Source organism: Sorghum bicolor, chromosome 10 (assembly GCF_000003195.3).
Source record: "Sorghum bicolor cultivar BTx623 chromosome 10, Sorghum_bicolor_NCBIv3, whole genome shotgun sequence".
Lineage (NCBI taxonomy): Eukaryota > Viridiplantae > Streptophyta > Magnoliopsida > Poales > Poaceae > Sorghum > Sorghum bicolor.
In genome coordinates, this window is record NC_012879.2 from 59,097,762 (window position 1) to 59,112,512 (window position 14,751).

The following is a 14,751-nucleotide window of genomic DNA, read 5'->3' on the forward strand; positions in this document are numbered from 1 at the left end:
GCGTCCAGCTCGTCGTCGGCCCCGATGGGCGTGCGGCGCCGGTGACGTCGGACCTGCCCAAGCTGGAGAGCATGCCGGACGCGTACGCCGTCAGCCCCGTCGAGAATGGCAGCTTCTTCTACGGAGGACCGGCCAAGGAGCCCAGCCAGCGCCGGCGGCGTGATTAATTGTTGCTATCGTATGCGTGTGCGGGTCTGCTCTGCTCAATAATAACCGTACGTGTCGAAACACTCGATTTAGTCTATTACCTACTGCACTTATCTCTTTGATTCGTGACGTTTTAGTTTGCACGTCCAATGTCTCCTTCTCTTTCTGAACTTGTATAGAAGACAGAGGTAACAAAATCAATATGTCCTACGGGTTTTAAAAATTATGTGCATGCTTGAGAAATTTAAAGCACGGTGTGACAAATATAAATTAAAATGCACTTTCGAGATGACAGAAAGCATAAAATTCTCAAGGGGATACACATGGCAAGTCGACATACGTAGTACTCTACGGCAATAGCGACGTCCCATGGGTGAGATCAAACGGCCTCTCCAGCTTGGGCAGGTCCGACGTCCCATGGGTGAGAGCAGGCCTATGTCCAACTTACGCCGACAGCTTTGAACACGTGTACATCAACGATGGCTGTTCACGGGTAGTACAGGCTTACGTGTTCAAACCCCGTAAGTTACGTGTAGAGCAGGCCTATGTACAACTTAAGTACGTGTTCAAACCGCGTAAGTTAGGCCTTGTTTAGGGCCTATTTTGCAAAAATTTTCAGATTCTCCGTTACATCGAATTTTTAGACACATGTATGAAGTATTAAATATAGATAAAAAATAAAAACTAATTACACAGTTTGGTCGAAATTGACGAGACGAATCTTTTAAACCTAGTTAGTCTATGATTTGATAATATTTGTCAAATACAAACGAAAAAGCTACCGTGTCGATTTTGCAAAATATTTTGGAACTAAACAAGGCCTAGATGCGAATAGACTGAATTTCGCTACTGTCGTAAATATAGTCCAATTATGGACTAACTAGGATCAAAATATTCGTGATTTACAGGTGAACTAAACAAGGCTTTTAAGACCTCTCACAATAAATCAGTCAACGGTAATTGCACTCATGACTTTTCAGACCAGCAAACAGAAACAATTTATTAAATTTTTTTATTTGACAATATCTTGTATCACATAATTGATATTTTTTTAACAGAATATAATTGTCAGACCGAATTAGTGAAATTGAATATAGACATTATTTGGAATGCTGGAACTTCACAAGAATCATTTTCACAAGACCAAAGGGAGCCTAATTCAAGTCGTACAGATTTCTGTTCTAATTTCAATCAAACAAGTCTCTTGCAAGCTCTGCGGCCTGTGGGGCTCTTGCAATCTCCTGCGTGAGGGGCGCACGATCGAAACAGCCCCCGCCACGATCCAAACACAAACAGCCTCTGGGGTCACTGCCCCTCATACAAAATGTACACCCAACATAAACAAAGATGCAATTGCTCTGCAACAAACTAAGGTTAACATGATAGTGTAGACAGTTCCATGCACACAAATTGAAGCTCAGAACAATGCCGATTCAGGCCGCTTGGTAAGGACAATATTTGATTCCAAACAGAACATATCAAATTCTCACATAAACTGGAACAGGTCGCTTGTAACAATTACCAAGAGTTCTTCACGTTCACAGGACAGCAAAATTAACTACCGCGATAGGATCAAACCACCACTTATGGGAGCCAAATGACAGTGACAGAGCTCTAATCAAACAGGGAGAATCCCATGTCGTCGTCGCTCTCTTCCTTCTCCTCTTCCTTCTTCTCCTCCTTGGGAGCCTCAGCTGCAGCGCCACCTGATGCGGCGGCAGCACCGCCACCGCCGCTAACCATCATTGCACCACCACCAACAGCACCAACGATCACCTGCACAAGATAAGTATTGAACATCAGGATGTTAATATAGACAAAAGTACAGATATGATTCAAGCAAACATAGAAAGCAAAGGTATTTAATCATCAACAACATTACTACCACGTTCAATGGTTTCTTCATTTAAAAAACAGACAGGTAACACTGAAACTAGTGTCAAGCAATTATAAATCAAGAAACTATACTGCTAGCAACAGTACCTATCCTACCAGGCTACCACATACAGACACAGCCACACAGGTTTGGTAAATCCTAGAACATACACGATGTTACTTACAATCAGACAGAACACACAGGTTTCAAGCATACCAGTTTGTTACATCAAAACTCAGGCTAGTTTTGCTAATTTTTAGCAATCAGTAGCAGCTAAACAGAGTAACAACACGGAAGTATATGGATAGTGGGTAACATAATACATGCAAATAAATGAGGAAGGACCTTCAATTCTGCAGATCAGCGACAGCTCAGAATTCTAATGGTCAGAAGAAAACACTTTAATCTATAGTTTTATATACCTTTTATACCAATATAAGACAAATAAATCATCAACAGGCCAACATTAAGCTGCTTTGGTAAACAACATCAGGTCTCTAGCCGATAATATGAACCAACAACCCTATTGTTATACAGGCGCGATCACCAAGTGTGATCGATTGATCGATCCAAACAGTACCAAATCGCTAACGAATACAGACACCTTGGCATCTACATCTACCATCAATATACAGTATATAGTATAAACGTTAGATCCAGGGGGTCGGGAGGGCGGCGTCGACGAGCAGACCTGGAAGACGGCGGAGGTGGGGGTGACCATGGAGAAGGACGACTGGACGCCGGAGGCGGAGTCGGCCGCGGATGCAGCAGCGACGAGGGCGCGCTGCAGCGCGTAGGGGGTGGCGGCGGAGGCCTCGAGCTCGCCGGAGTGCTGCTTGGCAGTCCACTCGCCGCCGGTGTTGCGGCACACGAAGGTGTAGACGCCCATGTCGCTGGTTCCTGCGAGCGCGGCGGCGAGGGAGGAGGCGGCTTTGGGGATTTGGGGGGCTGCTGGGACGAAACCCTAGCGCTGGGTGGGTTTATGTAGTGGTTTCTTGGGCCCGTGCTGGCGCGGGAAGAGCCCGTGAACCGTTTTGGGTCGGGTCCGCGTGGGTGGGCCGGACCAAGATTATTTGGGCTTAATGAGTTTAACACTTGGTCCAACATCAAGGAAACACAAAAGGTCCAAAATTTGTAGGAGGAAACCCTTTTGACCCGTCAACTTTTAGGTCGTGCGATTTCTCCCCTCATTTATAAAACCAGATTTTATCTCCCCTAGAAAGAACAGATTTATCCTTCCTTAACTTTTAAAATCATATTTTTGCACCCGAGTGGTTTTGGACATCAGTTTTTATTTGATGTGCATCACAACGAGCATCATGCAGAAGGGGTAAATTGGACTTTGTTGATATTTTTAGGGTAATTATGATTGTGATTTTTATCTCGAATATATAAAAGATTTATGTATCATTTGTATTAAAGAGAAATAGAGTTTACATACCGCGCCTTTAGATGTACTAGGGGGAGAGGATTACATTGTCCTACAAATGTTTTTTTGAAAAATACCTAGAATTTTTTTCTCACATGGAAAAAAATGTGTAAATCATGGAACCACTTTCATAGTTTGCTAAAATCATGCTCCATCTTATGGTACTTATGTTGGACATATTTGAATCTTCTATGACCCTTTTTGTGTTTATTTTCTAGTATATGCTCTTGTTATCTATAATTAGTCAACTTTGGCCACCCAGAACACATAAAAAGGCCAGTGTGACACATACTCTAGTTTTCATGAAATTGTTGTGCATTACTTTGTTCTTTTCATTGATATACTTGTGGGTCTTGTTATCCACACTTCACCCTCCATACTTTTTCATACTAAGATGATCATATATAGAATCAAGTATGCTATAGTTACATGGAAATTGTGTTGTCGCCAAAGTCATTTGAACCTTTATAAAGTTCGAGTCTTCAATGTAGACTAACTGTAATAGATAGTAAGGGCATCTACCGGTAAATAAACAACAAAATGGGACATGGGTACATATAAGACTCAAAGTGTTCCAAGTTAGTCACTATAAGATACATCATGATTTTAGGAAAATTATGCTAAAATATTTTTCTATGATTAAACCCGATTTTACAAGTTTAGGATTTTAACTTTTCTATGGAAAAATATTTGTGTATTTATTTGAGGAAAATATTTTATAGTCTGATATGCAAACCCACCAACCATCAATTAGTTCGAATTAACCCGCTCATGGTTATCATGGCGCCACATAGGACGACTGACATGTGCCAAATTGACCAAACAAACGGTTTATATAAAAGTTTAGGATGACAAAAATCTAGTTTTGTAGATGAAGAAGAGAAATCAGATGACCGTGAAAGTTGAGGGGTCAAATAGACTTTTTTCCTAATTCCTATTGTTGTCCTCAAAATTGAGAACAGCATAATCTCTATTCAAAAAAGAAGTACCCTATCTATGACCTCTAGAAAAACTTACAATCTATATTCTATATATATTTCTCCACGGAGTGTGTATCCTTCTTCCAATCGCATTTCACTCTGAAATTTCATTCTTATCGCCCATGGAATCTTGAAGAATTTCAAGTTTGATCCCCGACCAATCCCGGCATTGGCCTTCATCATCGGTCATCGATCACCAAATAAAGTTCACCTCCTGCGTCGCTGTCCATGGAAGCCCTTGAGCCTCCCGTAGAGCATGAGGAGAACAAGGAGCAGTTTCCCCTGGTCGCTCCACCACCCGGAGAAGCTGTATGGCTTGTCATGGCAGGCGGTGGTCGCCGGCGGCGGCGGCAGCCTCGAGCAGCTGTAGCCAGTGGACAACCCCACGTTTCCATAAGCACTGCACACATGCAGGAATCCATATGTCAGTTTCAGAGAACGAAGCTTCTGATGAGATGGTTTGTGAACTGTGATGTTCGTCGATCGTGCATGTGTGCACCTCACCTGATCACCTCGAAGATCACGTTGAACGTGGAGAAGTTGAGCGGGTCGCCGGCGATCGATCGCCTCTCGGTGATGCAGGCGAGCATTACCGCCGCGGCGTTGCAGGCCAGCGGTGACAGCAGCATGCTGTTCAGCGACAGTCTCCTCCTCCTCTTCTTCTCGGCTCCATCCTTGCGTTCCGGTTCTCCGGCGCCGCTCCTTGTCTTTTCGCCGCCGTCGTCCTGCACCGACAACAATGTCGCCGACGCCGGGATGCACCTGAAAATCGTCGGTCGGCATGCCAAAATCTGTCAATGATCGAACAACATATTGTTGCGTAGTATGCTTCAATTTCGCGCGGAGGAGCATCGTGACTGACGTACGTCATGGCGAGGAACAGCACCAGCACGGCCGGCGCGACGAGGGAGCAGTCGACGGAGTTCTCCCCGGCTTGCCGCACGTTCACGGCCATGAACACCGCGTTGGTGAGCTTCTCTCCGGTGGTGAGCCCCGCGAACACCGCGGAGTTCCAGTTCAGGCAGCAGAGGAGAGCCGCGGCGGCGGTCGCGACGGCGACCACCGTGGCGGCGAGGGACGCCGCCCGCGAACCTGACGGCAGCAGGTGGCCGAACCCCGCCGCCGCGGCGCTCTTCTCCATGTCCATGGGCACGAGCTCCTCGACGGACCCTCCTCGCCCGGTGAACAAGGACAACGCCCTCGCCAGCCCTCTCGTGGCGCTCACCACCAGCCTGAGGAACACCGGCAGCAGCGTGCTGCCGGCGAGGATCTGTGCCGCGAGCAGCAGGAGCAGACCACGGTTCGGGGCGAACACCGCCATGCTCTCGTTTGTCGGGAGCAGGCCGCCGTTGGTGAAGGAAGAGACGGTGGCGAACACCGAGAAGAGCGCGGCGCTGAGGCGCTTCCTCGCCAGCACGTCGCGCGCGGTCGGGACGGTGGCGACGTACGCGAACACCAGCACGGAGCCGACGACGAGGATCGCGGCCATGTAGGCCGACACCACAAGCGCTAAACTTCTGACGTCGCGGGAGCTCTCCTTGCGATTGCGATCACCACCATCGCCGGACGAATCCGCAGACGGAGCTGCTGCCGGACCATTCGCCTCCTCGAGATCCGGCTCGTCGCGGACGGCGGCCGCCGCCATGACCCTGCTGTCGTGATCTTGATGGTCGCGCTGCTGCTGTCGTCGGTTGCGCGACGACTCGAGGACGAGACCGAGCAAGGAGACGAACATCTCGCTGCCGAGGAGCATGAGGAGGGTGAGGACGACGAGCTGGGCGCTGGAGAGGTCCTCCATCTCGACGGTGGCTAGTCCGGTGACGGTGACCGCGGACGTCGACATGAAGAACACGTCGATGTAGCGCGGACGGTACCCGGGGTTGCTTGGCTTGAGGAGGACCAAGGCGAGGAAGCCGAGCAGGTCGACGGCGAGGAAGTAGGTCAGGTGGAGCAGCAGTGGGGTGAGGTGGTAGGCGATGAGCCGGCAGACGAGCACCGATGAGCTGACGGCGTGTCTCGCGGCGCTGGCCAAGACATGGAACCGAATAGGCATTGGAGATGGTGGTGGTAGCTAGAGAGGGCAATGACCAGTGCCTGATGATCTAGCTAGCTCTTGTTTCAATGGAAAACTACTTACTTTTACTGGTACTAATACATATGGAACCTAGTACAAGTGATTACTGAGATCTCAATGGGTGTATATAATATAACTATATATACAACTTAGCTTGACAGAGCAGTGATCATATGGAAATGCAAGTAACTGTTTCAGCCAGCCCATGGCATTGGCTTTAGAGAGATTAGTGGTGTGGAGGACGACATGTGTGCAATGCAAGTGTAGTAGCATGGCTCATCAGGCAGCTTTCAGAACTTAATGGCATGCGCGCCTGCAGATGGAGCACGCCGGCCGTGAGTGAGATGAGATGACTGAATACACACGCGCGAAACTACTACGCACAGCACAGAGAAGGCTGGAGAAAATTCAGTTTAGAGTTCAGAGCCTTGTGCACATGCGTGCGTGGTGAATGGTGAGCCTCTCTTTGCCCAACCGTCTGCCATGGCGCCGAGGGCAACCACGGCCAGATCAGGCAAAACGGAAAGGCAGGGGTGGCAGCCGGCTGCTCCTAGAGGCAGGCCAACCCCAGCCACTAGTAGTAACTGAAAGCTTCCGGCGAGTGATACTGATATGATACGCCGGCGGCGTCGAGATCGCCAGCAAATGAAACGGTGGCCACTTCAGAGAGGCAGAGACCGGCCATTGCTTTGTGATAGCGAGGCTGCCGGAGAGACGCGCGCTGCTGCAGGAGCAGGACCAATCATCTGCATCTCCATGGACACGGGTTCGAAGAGGAAGCTTGTTCGCTTGGGCTTATTAGCTGAATCTACCAGATTCAGAGGTATTTTTCTTTCACAATAAATCAGCCAAGGCAGCAATGATGGAGATGGAGGAATTGATTTGATTCAGTGCCTCCACTTGGTGTCATATGCGAGGCAAGTCCTCTGCATGCATTTGGCGTCAGAACAAACGCCGCCGTTGCCTTTGAACACGTCTTGCGTCGATGGTGACCTGACGGCGGCAGCGATTGCTGCTGCATGCTGCGGTGGGAGTGGGAGTATGAGAAGCTGCATGCGATGCGAGATCAGATTCATGGCCAGGAACTCAGGAAATGATTCGTAGCTGTGGTGGATGCCATGCTCCCAAGGGACATGAGCAGGGCACCCGTGGACAGCCTCGGTTCCTTGCCAACAATGGTACACCAGGCGACGCCTAGTAATTGCGCGCGACTGCCAACTTACAGTTAGGCAAGGTGTAGCTCTATTAATTTCTTTTGAGGTGGAGCTATGAATATATTAAGGCTAGTGGATTGAAAAAAACTATTTTGCTAGTACTACTGCCGTGCTCTTTTGTGTAGACTAGAATCTTACTAAGAGATACTCCCCCCCCCCACACACACACAAAAAAAAGAATGTTTTCTTTAGAACTACCTCCATTCCAAGTATAAGATATTTTGTCTTTTACATGTGTAGCTTTTGATGATTAATATACACTAGACATCACTAAATATAGAGTTAAAAACAATGTATTTACAAAAAACAAAATATTTTATAATTTGGAATGAGGGGAGCATAAACATTACATATGTTCATGTTAAATACCTATGACTAAAAAATACCTATATTGCATTCTCTTTGTTTGTTAATTATCTTAACACAATAGACATGTAGATACTCTCTCAGTCCACGAAAGAATCAATTTTTAGAGTTGTCTTAAGTCAAACTTTTTAAACTTTGACCAAATTTCTAAAGGTTTATGGTATCAAATTAGTATCATTAGATTCACCATAGAATATATTTTCATATGATGCCATTTTATGTTATAGATGTTATTACTCTTTTCCATAAAGTTAGTAAAATTGAAAAAAAATTGACTGACACAGATTTTAGGAATTGATTCTTTCGTGGACGGAGGGAGTATTGTGTAGTATCTAGGCGCATTCATAGCCTTAAAGTAGGGCTCTGCTTACTTCTTGAATTTTTTTTGCAAAGTATTTAAGATTATCCGTCACATCGAATCTTACGACACATGCATGAAACATTAAATATAAATAAAAAATTAACTAATTGTATAGTTCGATGTAATTTAAGATAGACGATTTTTTTGAGTCTAGTTAGTTGATAATTAAATAATAATTATCAAATACAAATAAAAGTGTTACATTAGCATTTTACATTTTTTTTCGGGAACTAAATAGCCCCTAGGTGTTGCGGGCTGCAGCTTTTGCTACCAGCTGCAATGAGGTGCAGGGTGTTTGTTTCCACGTGACTAAAGTTTAGTCACTGTTGTATAGTAATTAGGATTATTAAATATAGACTAATCACAAAACCAATTACATAAACGAAGACTAATTCATAAGACGAACATATTAAACCTAATTAATCCATGACTTATCCATATGATGCTATAGTAAAATATGCTAATCATAGATTAATTAGACTTAATAAATTTGTCTCGTAATTAGTCATAGCTTATGCAATTAATTTTATAGTTAGCTTATGTTTGGTCCTCCTAATTGACATTCAAACATATGATGTGACATAACCTGTTTTGTAGGGTTCCTCCCCGGCTGAGCCTTGTCGAACATTATGCTAGGGAGCCCTACTAAATACCGCCTTAATTTCATCTCAAGCAAACTCCTCTATCTATTTATGATAAACTTATCAATTACTATATACATTTTCCATACATGTCTATATATAGTTTTTTCCACTTTGCATGGCACATTATCTGTCTTTAATAAATTTAGTTAAGATCTTAATTTATGATATGGTGAATTTTGTTGCAGATCATGCCTTGTAAAGTCTTGAACGTAGGTTTCAACTTTCAAATTTTGATATTATTACTTGCTATAAAGTTGTAGCCTAAACAAAAGTTAAAACTTTTTATGCTCATTGTACATTTTATTTTCACCTCTCATTTTATATTTATTAAAAACAAGAATTAACACATTTTATTTTCGCTAGAATTTCCTAATTTTGGTCATAATATGAGATTTCTTTAACACATATATGAGCAAGCCTCTAACTTTTTATGAGAGGTTATAGGCCTCTAACTAACTAGTAGTAATAATAGTAAGATTTGAGGTGATACACTCACACACATGAAAGGGGCTTCAAATGCCATGCAGCTTACTCCATGGAGTCGATAACAAGTAGCCCAATAGGTCTTTTTGGCTAAGCCGATATTGGGCTTTCATATCTGATGATAACTTTATAGTATTTAGGGAAAAAAAATAGCATCGAAAAAAGAAAATCTAAGTTGGAAGCGACACGAACTCATGTGGCTGGGATGAGAGGCGTACTCACAATCTAACTACCTAGGAGTAGATTTATGTCATCTTCAATTCGAAAGGTGTCATGTTTATTTCTAAGGAAGATTTCTAGTTCATCCTAGTTTAGTCTTATTTTTTAAACATCTCTAAGTCAAATTAATACCGTATTTCACGGAGAATTTAGACCCTGTTTGGCACAGCTCAACTTCGCTAATGAAGTTGTTTTTTAAGAAAAGAATTTCATGGGCAACTTTCTAAGTGAAGTTTAATTGTTTTGAAAAAGTTGTTTGACAAAACAACTTCACCAACAGCCAACAGCTTTATGCATAGAAGAAAGAAAGAAATGAGAGAAAAAGTTAGGATAAACTACTCTTTTCAGCTTCATCCTAACGAAAAAAATAACTTCACCCATGAAACTATTTTGAAAAATATTGTTTGGCAAAAAAAACATCTTACAACAGCTATGAAGCTATTATGAATTGTACCAAATAGGTCCTTAATAAAACCAAATCGATCTTATAGATGATGTACTCTATAAATGTGGTCAAAACTAGAAAAGTTTTGACTCACTAAAAAGAAAATATTTTTCATTGCTTTTGTGGAACGTTAAGGAGCACTTTTTTTTAAACATGTTGGCATGTTGCTATGTCAAACCTGAACTTTCACGGTGCACAGTAACGAGGGATACAGATATCCTCGTACTCCCTTCATCCCAAATTATAAGTCATTCTAAAAAATTTAGAGAGTTAAAATATTTAAAGTTTAATCAAAACTATAGAAAAAATTACAAAGACTTATGATATCAAATAGATATATTATGAAAATATAATTAATAAAAATCTAATAATACTAAATGTTATTATTTTATTATATAAATTTGGTCAAACTTGAGACATTTTAATTCTCCAAGATTCTTGGGCCTTGTTTAGTTTCAATTTTTTTTTTGCAAAATAGGCACTATAGCATTTTCGTTTGTATTTGATAAATATTGTTCAATCATAGACTAATTAGACTCAAAAGATTCGTCTTGCAAATTATAGGTAAACTGTGTAATTAGTTATTTCTTTTATCTATATGTAATGCTCCATGCATGTGCCGCAAGATTCGATGTGATGGAAAATCTAAAAAATTTGCAATTTTTTTGGAAACTAAATAAGGCCTTGGAATGACTTATAATTTATTATGATGGAGAGGGTAATATCGTTGACCTTTCAAGCTAGCGATCTTGCTCATCGTTGGTGTGTTTTAATTAATCCCATTCCAGGACAGGATTTACCTGGGCCGCTGCATGCTGAATGCTCTGACCTCTGTTCGAGCCTTCATAATGAAGCAGCATGACCAGGCTCGCATCGACTTCCCTTCATCACTCCACGACTATCATAGCAGACGCTAGCTCTCCGGGTCAAGCTGTCGTTGGCTTGTTGCATGGTCAGTTCTACGGACTACGGTAGCGTGATCTGCAGGTGTTAAAACCTGAGCTGCACTGTATTTTGCGCAAGAGCCAAGAGGACACTAGCAACAATATATGGAAGAACATTACATTGAGCGCATGCGGAGAAAAACACCTGTTTGTTGTCCTGTTGACCTCAGATTAACATCATATCTTTATCGTACGTGTATTTGGTTGGTTGCATTGTATTGTATCCCCTCCATCCTGCCGAGTTGTATAAGCGGATGCAAAAATACGACGAAAATGCCAAATTCTGCACCTAAGATCCTGGTTTTGGGATCCCATGCACTTTATCGTCATTGGTTTGATCACCTCCGTTTGGTGTCGCAAACGTTGTATGATGGCAGATACCTAAAACAGAAGGTGAAAATTTAGAAACATTATTGTCGAGCTCTCTATAGAGAAACAAGGACTAGTTTGACAATAGTGGCACGAGTAACATAACATCGAGACAAACAGTACTATGAGTATAGTTTGATACTGTTTTTAGTACTAATAATATAAATCCATTTTGATTTAAAGCCTGATGGAAACAGGCAAGGCTTGATGAAAAACTCGAAACTCATTAATTCGCGAGGCGAACCAAGATTTTAGCTCGTTACCTATAGGAGTGAAGCGCCCCTGGTAAACCAGGAACTCAAATGTGATACAATACTAGTCCCAGGAGGCTAGTAACACATTTATTACATCAGATAAGTTTCAGCGCAGTAGTCTTGGAAAGCGTGGACAAGGAAGACACGCTATAATAATAAGACACCAAAATACAACACCGGTCCAAAGGACCCAGAAACAAACGATATCGCCATCGAACATCTGACGAGTCCCAATGCCACAGGCTTAGTTGGGTGCAGACACGACCTTACTCGAACGCCACTTCGGGATCGAAGTCCGGATCTTCCTCTGTTTAATAAAGCAAGGGTGAGTACAAAGTACTCAGCAAATCCAACCTTACCCTACGGAAGGGGATAACAATATATATGCATATGGATAAATCAAGGATGAGGCTTGGTTTTATTTGCATAAAGCTATCTTTTTACACATGCAAGGTTTCATTTCACAAATACTGTTGTAAAAGAACTCTTTTTCCACATATGATAGTATTTCTAAAAATAGGGGTTTGATCACAATTTTAAGTGTTGTTGAACCTTTGTTCCCACAACACAATGACAGTCAACCATTTATTTCCAAAATCACACTCACTCTCATGTTTTCACTCATCCCAATCCATCTAGTTGTTGAAACCGAACCATAACCCGTCCGAGACCGCGGACACGGCTATCCAGATAGATTTACACTCTGCAGAGGTTGTACACTTTTCCCACAAGTAGGATACCATAACTTACACCGTCGTGCAAGCACAGATCCATCAAAGTCATTACCCTCCATAGCTAAGTAATGGCGCTCACCACGGGAACACTAAGGCCACATCTCATGATACCACAATAATTCACAAAGCTCTTTTCATACAATTCCACAATTTCACATACATCACTTAGTGTCCCGTTGCACACCTGCCTCCAGGTGATTGCCATACTAACTAGAGGGATTTAGACTAAGCCTTTCCCATGCAAGGCGAGTGGTTGTACGATAAATGAGTTAGGCAAGATGAATCATCAACTCAGTCCTTAATCGAGACAAGGCGGATATCTTCACGCTTAACCCCGCAAGGTATAAGCCACAACACCAGGGCATCCCCAAAAGAGATCCCATCCGCCCCATCTCCATAGAAATCACATCTATAACTTGTTCATTAACCATTTCACAATACCCACAATTTATTTTCACCACTCACACCTTTTACTTTTAAAATCATTATATTTGAAAAATATAGCGATGAGTATCCAGGATGAGTAACAAGTCTTAAGCATACTAAATAATAATATTTCTGTCATAGCATATTATTTGTTCCTAGGTTCGAACAAGACAATTACCGGGTAATATCAATTCAAGGATGGCTATTCAACAGGTTTTATCTAAGCAGCGAAAATACTTCGTACATATATCGTACATGCAATATTTAAAACGGCTTCTACGGGTTGTGTTTAAAAATAGGATCAATATGCATCAAAGGGGATCGGTTGGACTTGCCTCCGTCGGCGTCCTCAGCAAACTCTTGCTGACAGTCCGAGTCCTCGGCGTCAAACTCGCGGTACTCGTCTCCAACGTTCTCGTTTTCCGGCTCGTTCACTCCGTCAGCTAAAATACGTGACGAACGACACAGACAACAGGCACAGATAAATAATCATATAAATTCAAATGAGCTCCAAAAATCATGAAATTAATATGGGAGGTAGATCATGATTTTAGATGAATTTAGGAAAAAGAATTATTAAAATCAGAGTTAGCATGTGGCATTTGTGAAATGGCCGGACTTTAATCATGCGAAAAAGGCTAACGATGATTAAGAAATACATGCTTCACGAGATGAATTTTGGCTGGTAGTGCATGTTGCATGCATGCATGTACTATTTGGAGTTAATGCTTGGCCCACACATGCATGGTTAGAGAGAAATTAGCAGGGGGTCATTAGAGCTCTTCTGTATGTCATGGTTCTATTCGTGAAGTTCTTAGCAGTGAATCGGTACAGACAAATATAAGGAAAAATACAGAAAAATACTACAGAAAGACAGAGAAGAGTAAGGAGATGCTCATGAGCTGCTCACCTCGTCTTGCGACGACAGTCGAGCTCGGCTTGTGCGTATGGCCGTATACGGTATACGCGAAGTGAGAGCGAGTGAGCAAGTGAGTGAACGTGTTTCTCGGGTGGTGAGAGTGAGCACCCGAGAGTGCCTTTTTATAGGCCAGAGTGCTCAGCTCGTGGCCATTAGAATTGCTACTGTAGTGCATGGCTACACAGGACGACAGGACGGTGGACGGTGCCTAATTTTCATGCAAAGGACGATGTCCCATTTGCATGCACGTTGCATGCAAATGGACGGTGCCTAATCACCGTATCCTTGCATGCAGGTGCATGCAAATGGTCGGTGGCATGTCCTGCATGCATGCATGAGATATATATTCGTGTAGGTGCACTGCTATGTTTTCTCGCATGTAAGCTTGCTGGTACTTGCTATTATTTGTGCGCGAAAAATAAATATGGATGGATTAGATGGAGATACTATAGAGCTCAAATTATTTTATAGTTTCTGAAATATATTTTGAAAATAATTTTTAATGCGAGTGATTTTTGAATGCGAATTTTTGGGATGTTACAAGGAGCTAGCTTGCAAGCCGCTCGCGAGTCAAACGAGCCATGTTTCCAGGGGAAAAAAAGAAGCATAACTTATACTAGTTTTGTATTACTTCATATCTTTCACTTTACAATTGGTTGATGACGGGTCTAGATACTATAAAGTTGAGATTATTATGACTTTATCGATTTGTTTTTAGGCCTTGTTTAGTTTGGGAAAAATTTTGGATTTCGCCACTGTAGCACTTTCGTTTGTTTGTGGTAAATATTATCCAATCATAGACTAACTAGGATCAAAAAATTCGTCTCGTGATTTACAGATAAACAACGTAATTAGTTTTTGTTTTCG

The 14,751-nt window shown here is 42.7% G+C and overlaps 2 protein-coding genes across 2 annotated transcripts; both read right to left on the reverse strand.

The window, feature by feature from the left end:
* Positions 1,536 to 2,991, reverse strand: LOC8065570 (60S acidic ribosomal protein P3). The gene is made up of 2 exons (XM_002438914.2): positions 2,715 to 2,991; positions 1,536 to 1,923 (listed from the first exon to the last, which is right to left on the reverse strand). The coding sequence occupies exons 1-2, from the start codon at positions 2,910 to 2,912 to the stop codon at positions 1,762 to 1,764; spliced, it is 360 nt and encodes a 119-aa protein (XP_002438959.1). The 5' UTR covers positions 2,913 to 2,991; the 3' UTR covers positions 1,536 to 1,761.
* Positions 4,267 to 6,830, reverse strand: LOC8065571 (probable cation transporter HKT9). Its single transcript, XM_002438915.2, has 3 exons — positions 5,299 to 6,830; positions 4,937 to 5,194; positions 4,267 to 4,832 (listed from the first exon to the last, which is right to left on the reverse strand). Exons 1-3 carry the CDS (start codon positions 6,483 to 6,485, stop codon positions 4,640 to 4,642), a joined length of 1,638 nt encoding a protein of 545 aa, XP_002438960.1. The 5' UTR covers positions 6,486 to 6,830; the 3' UTR covers positions 4,267 to 4,639.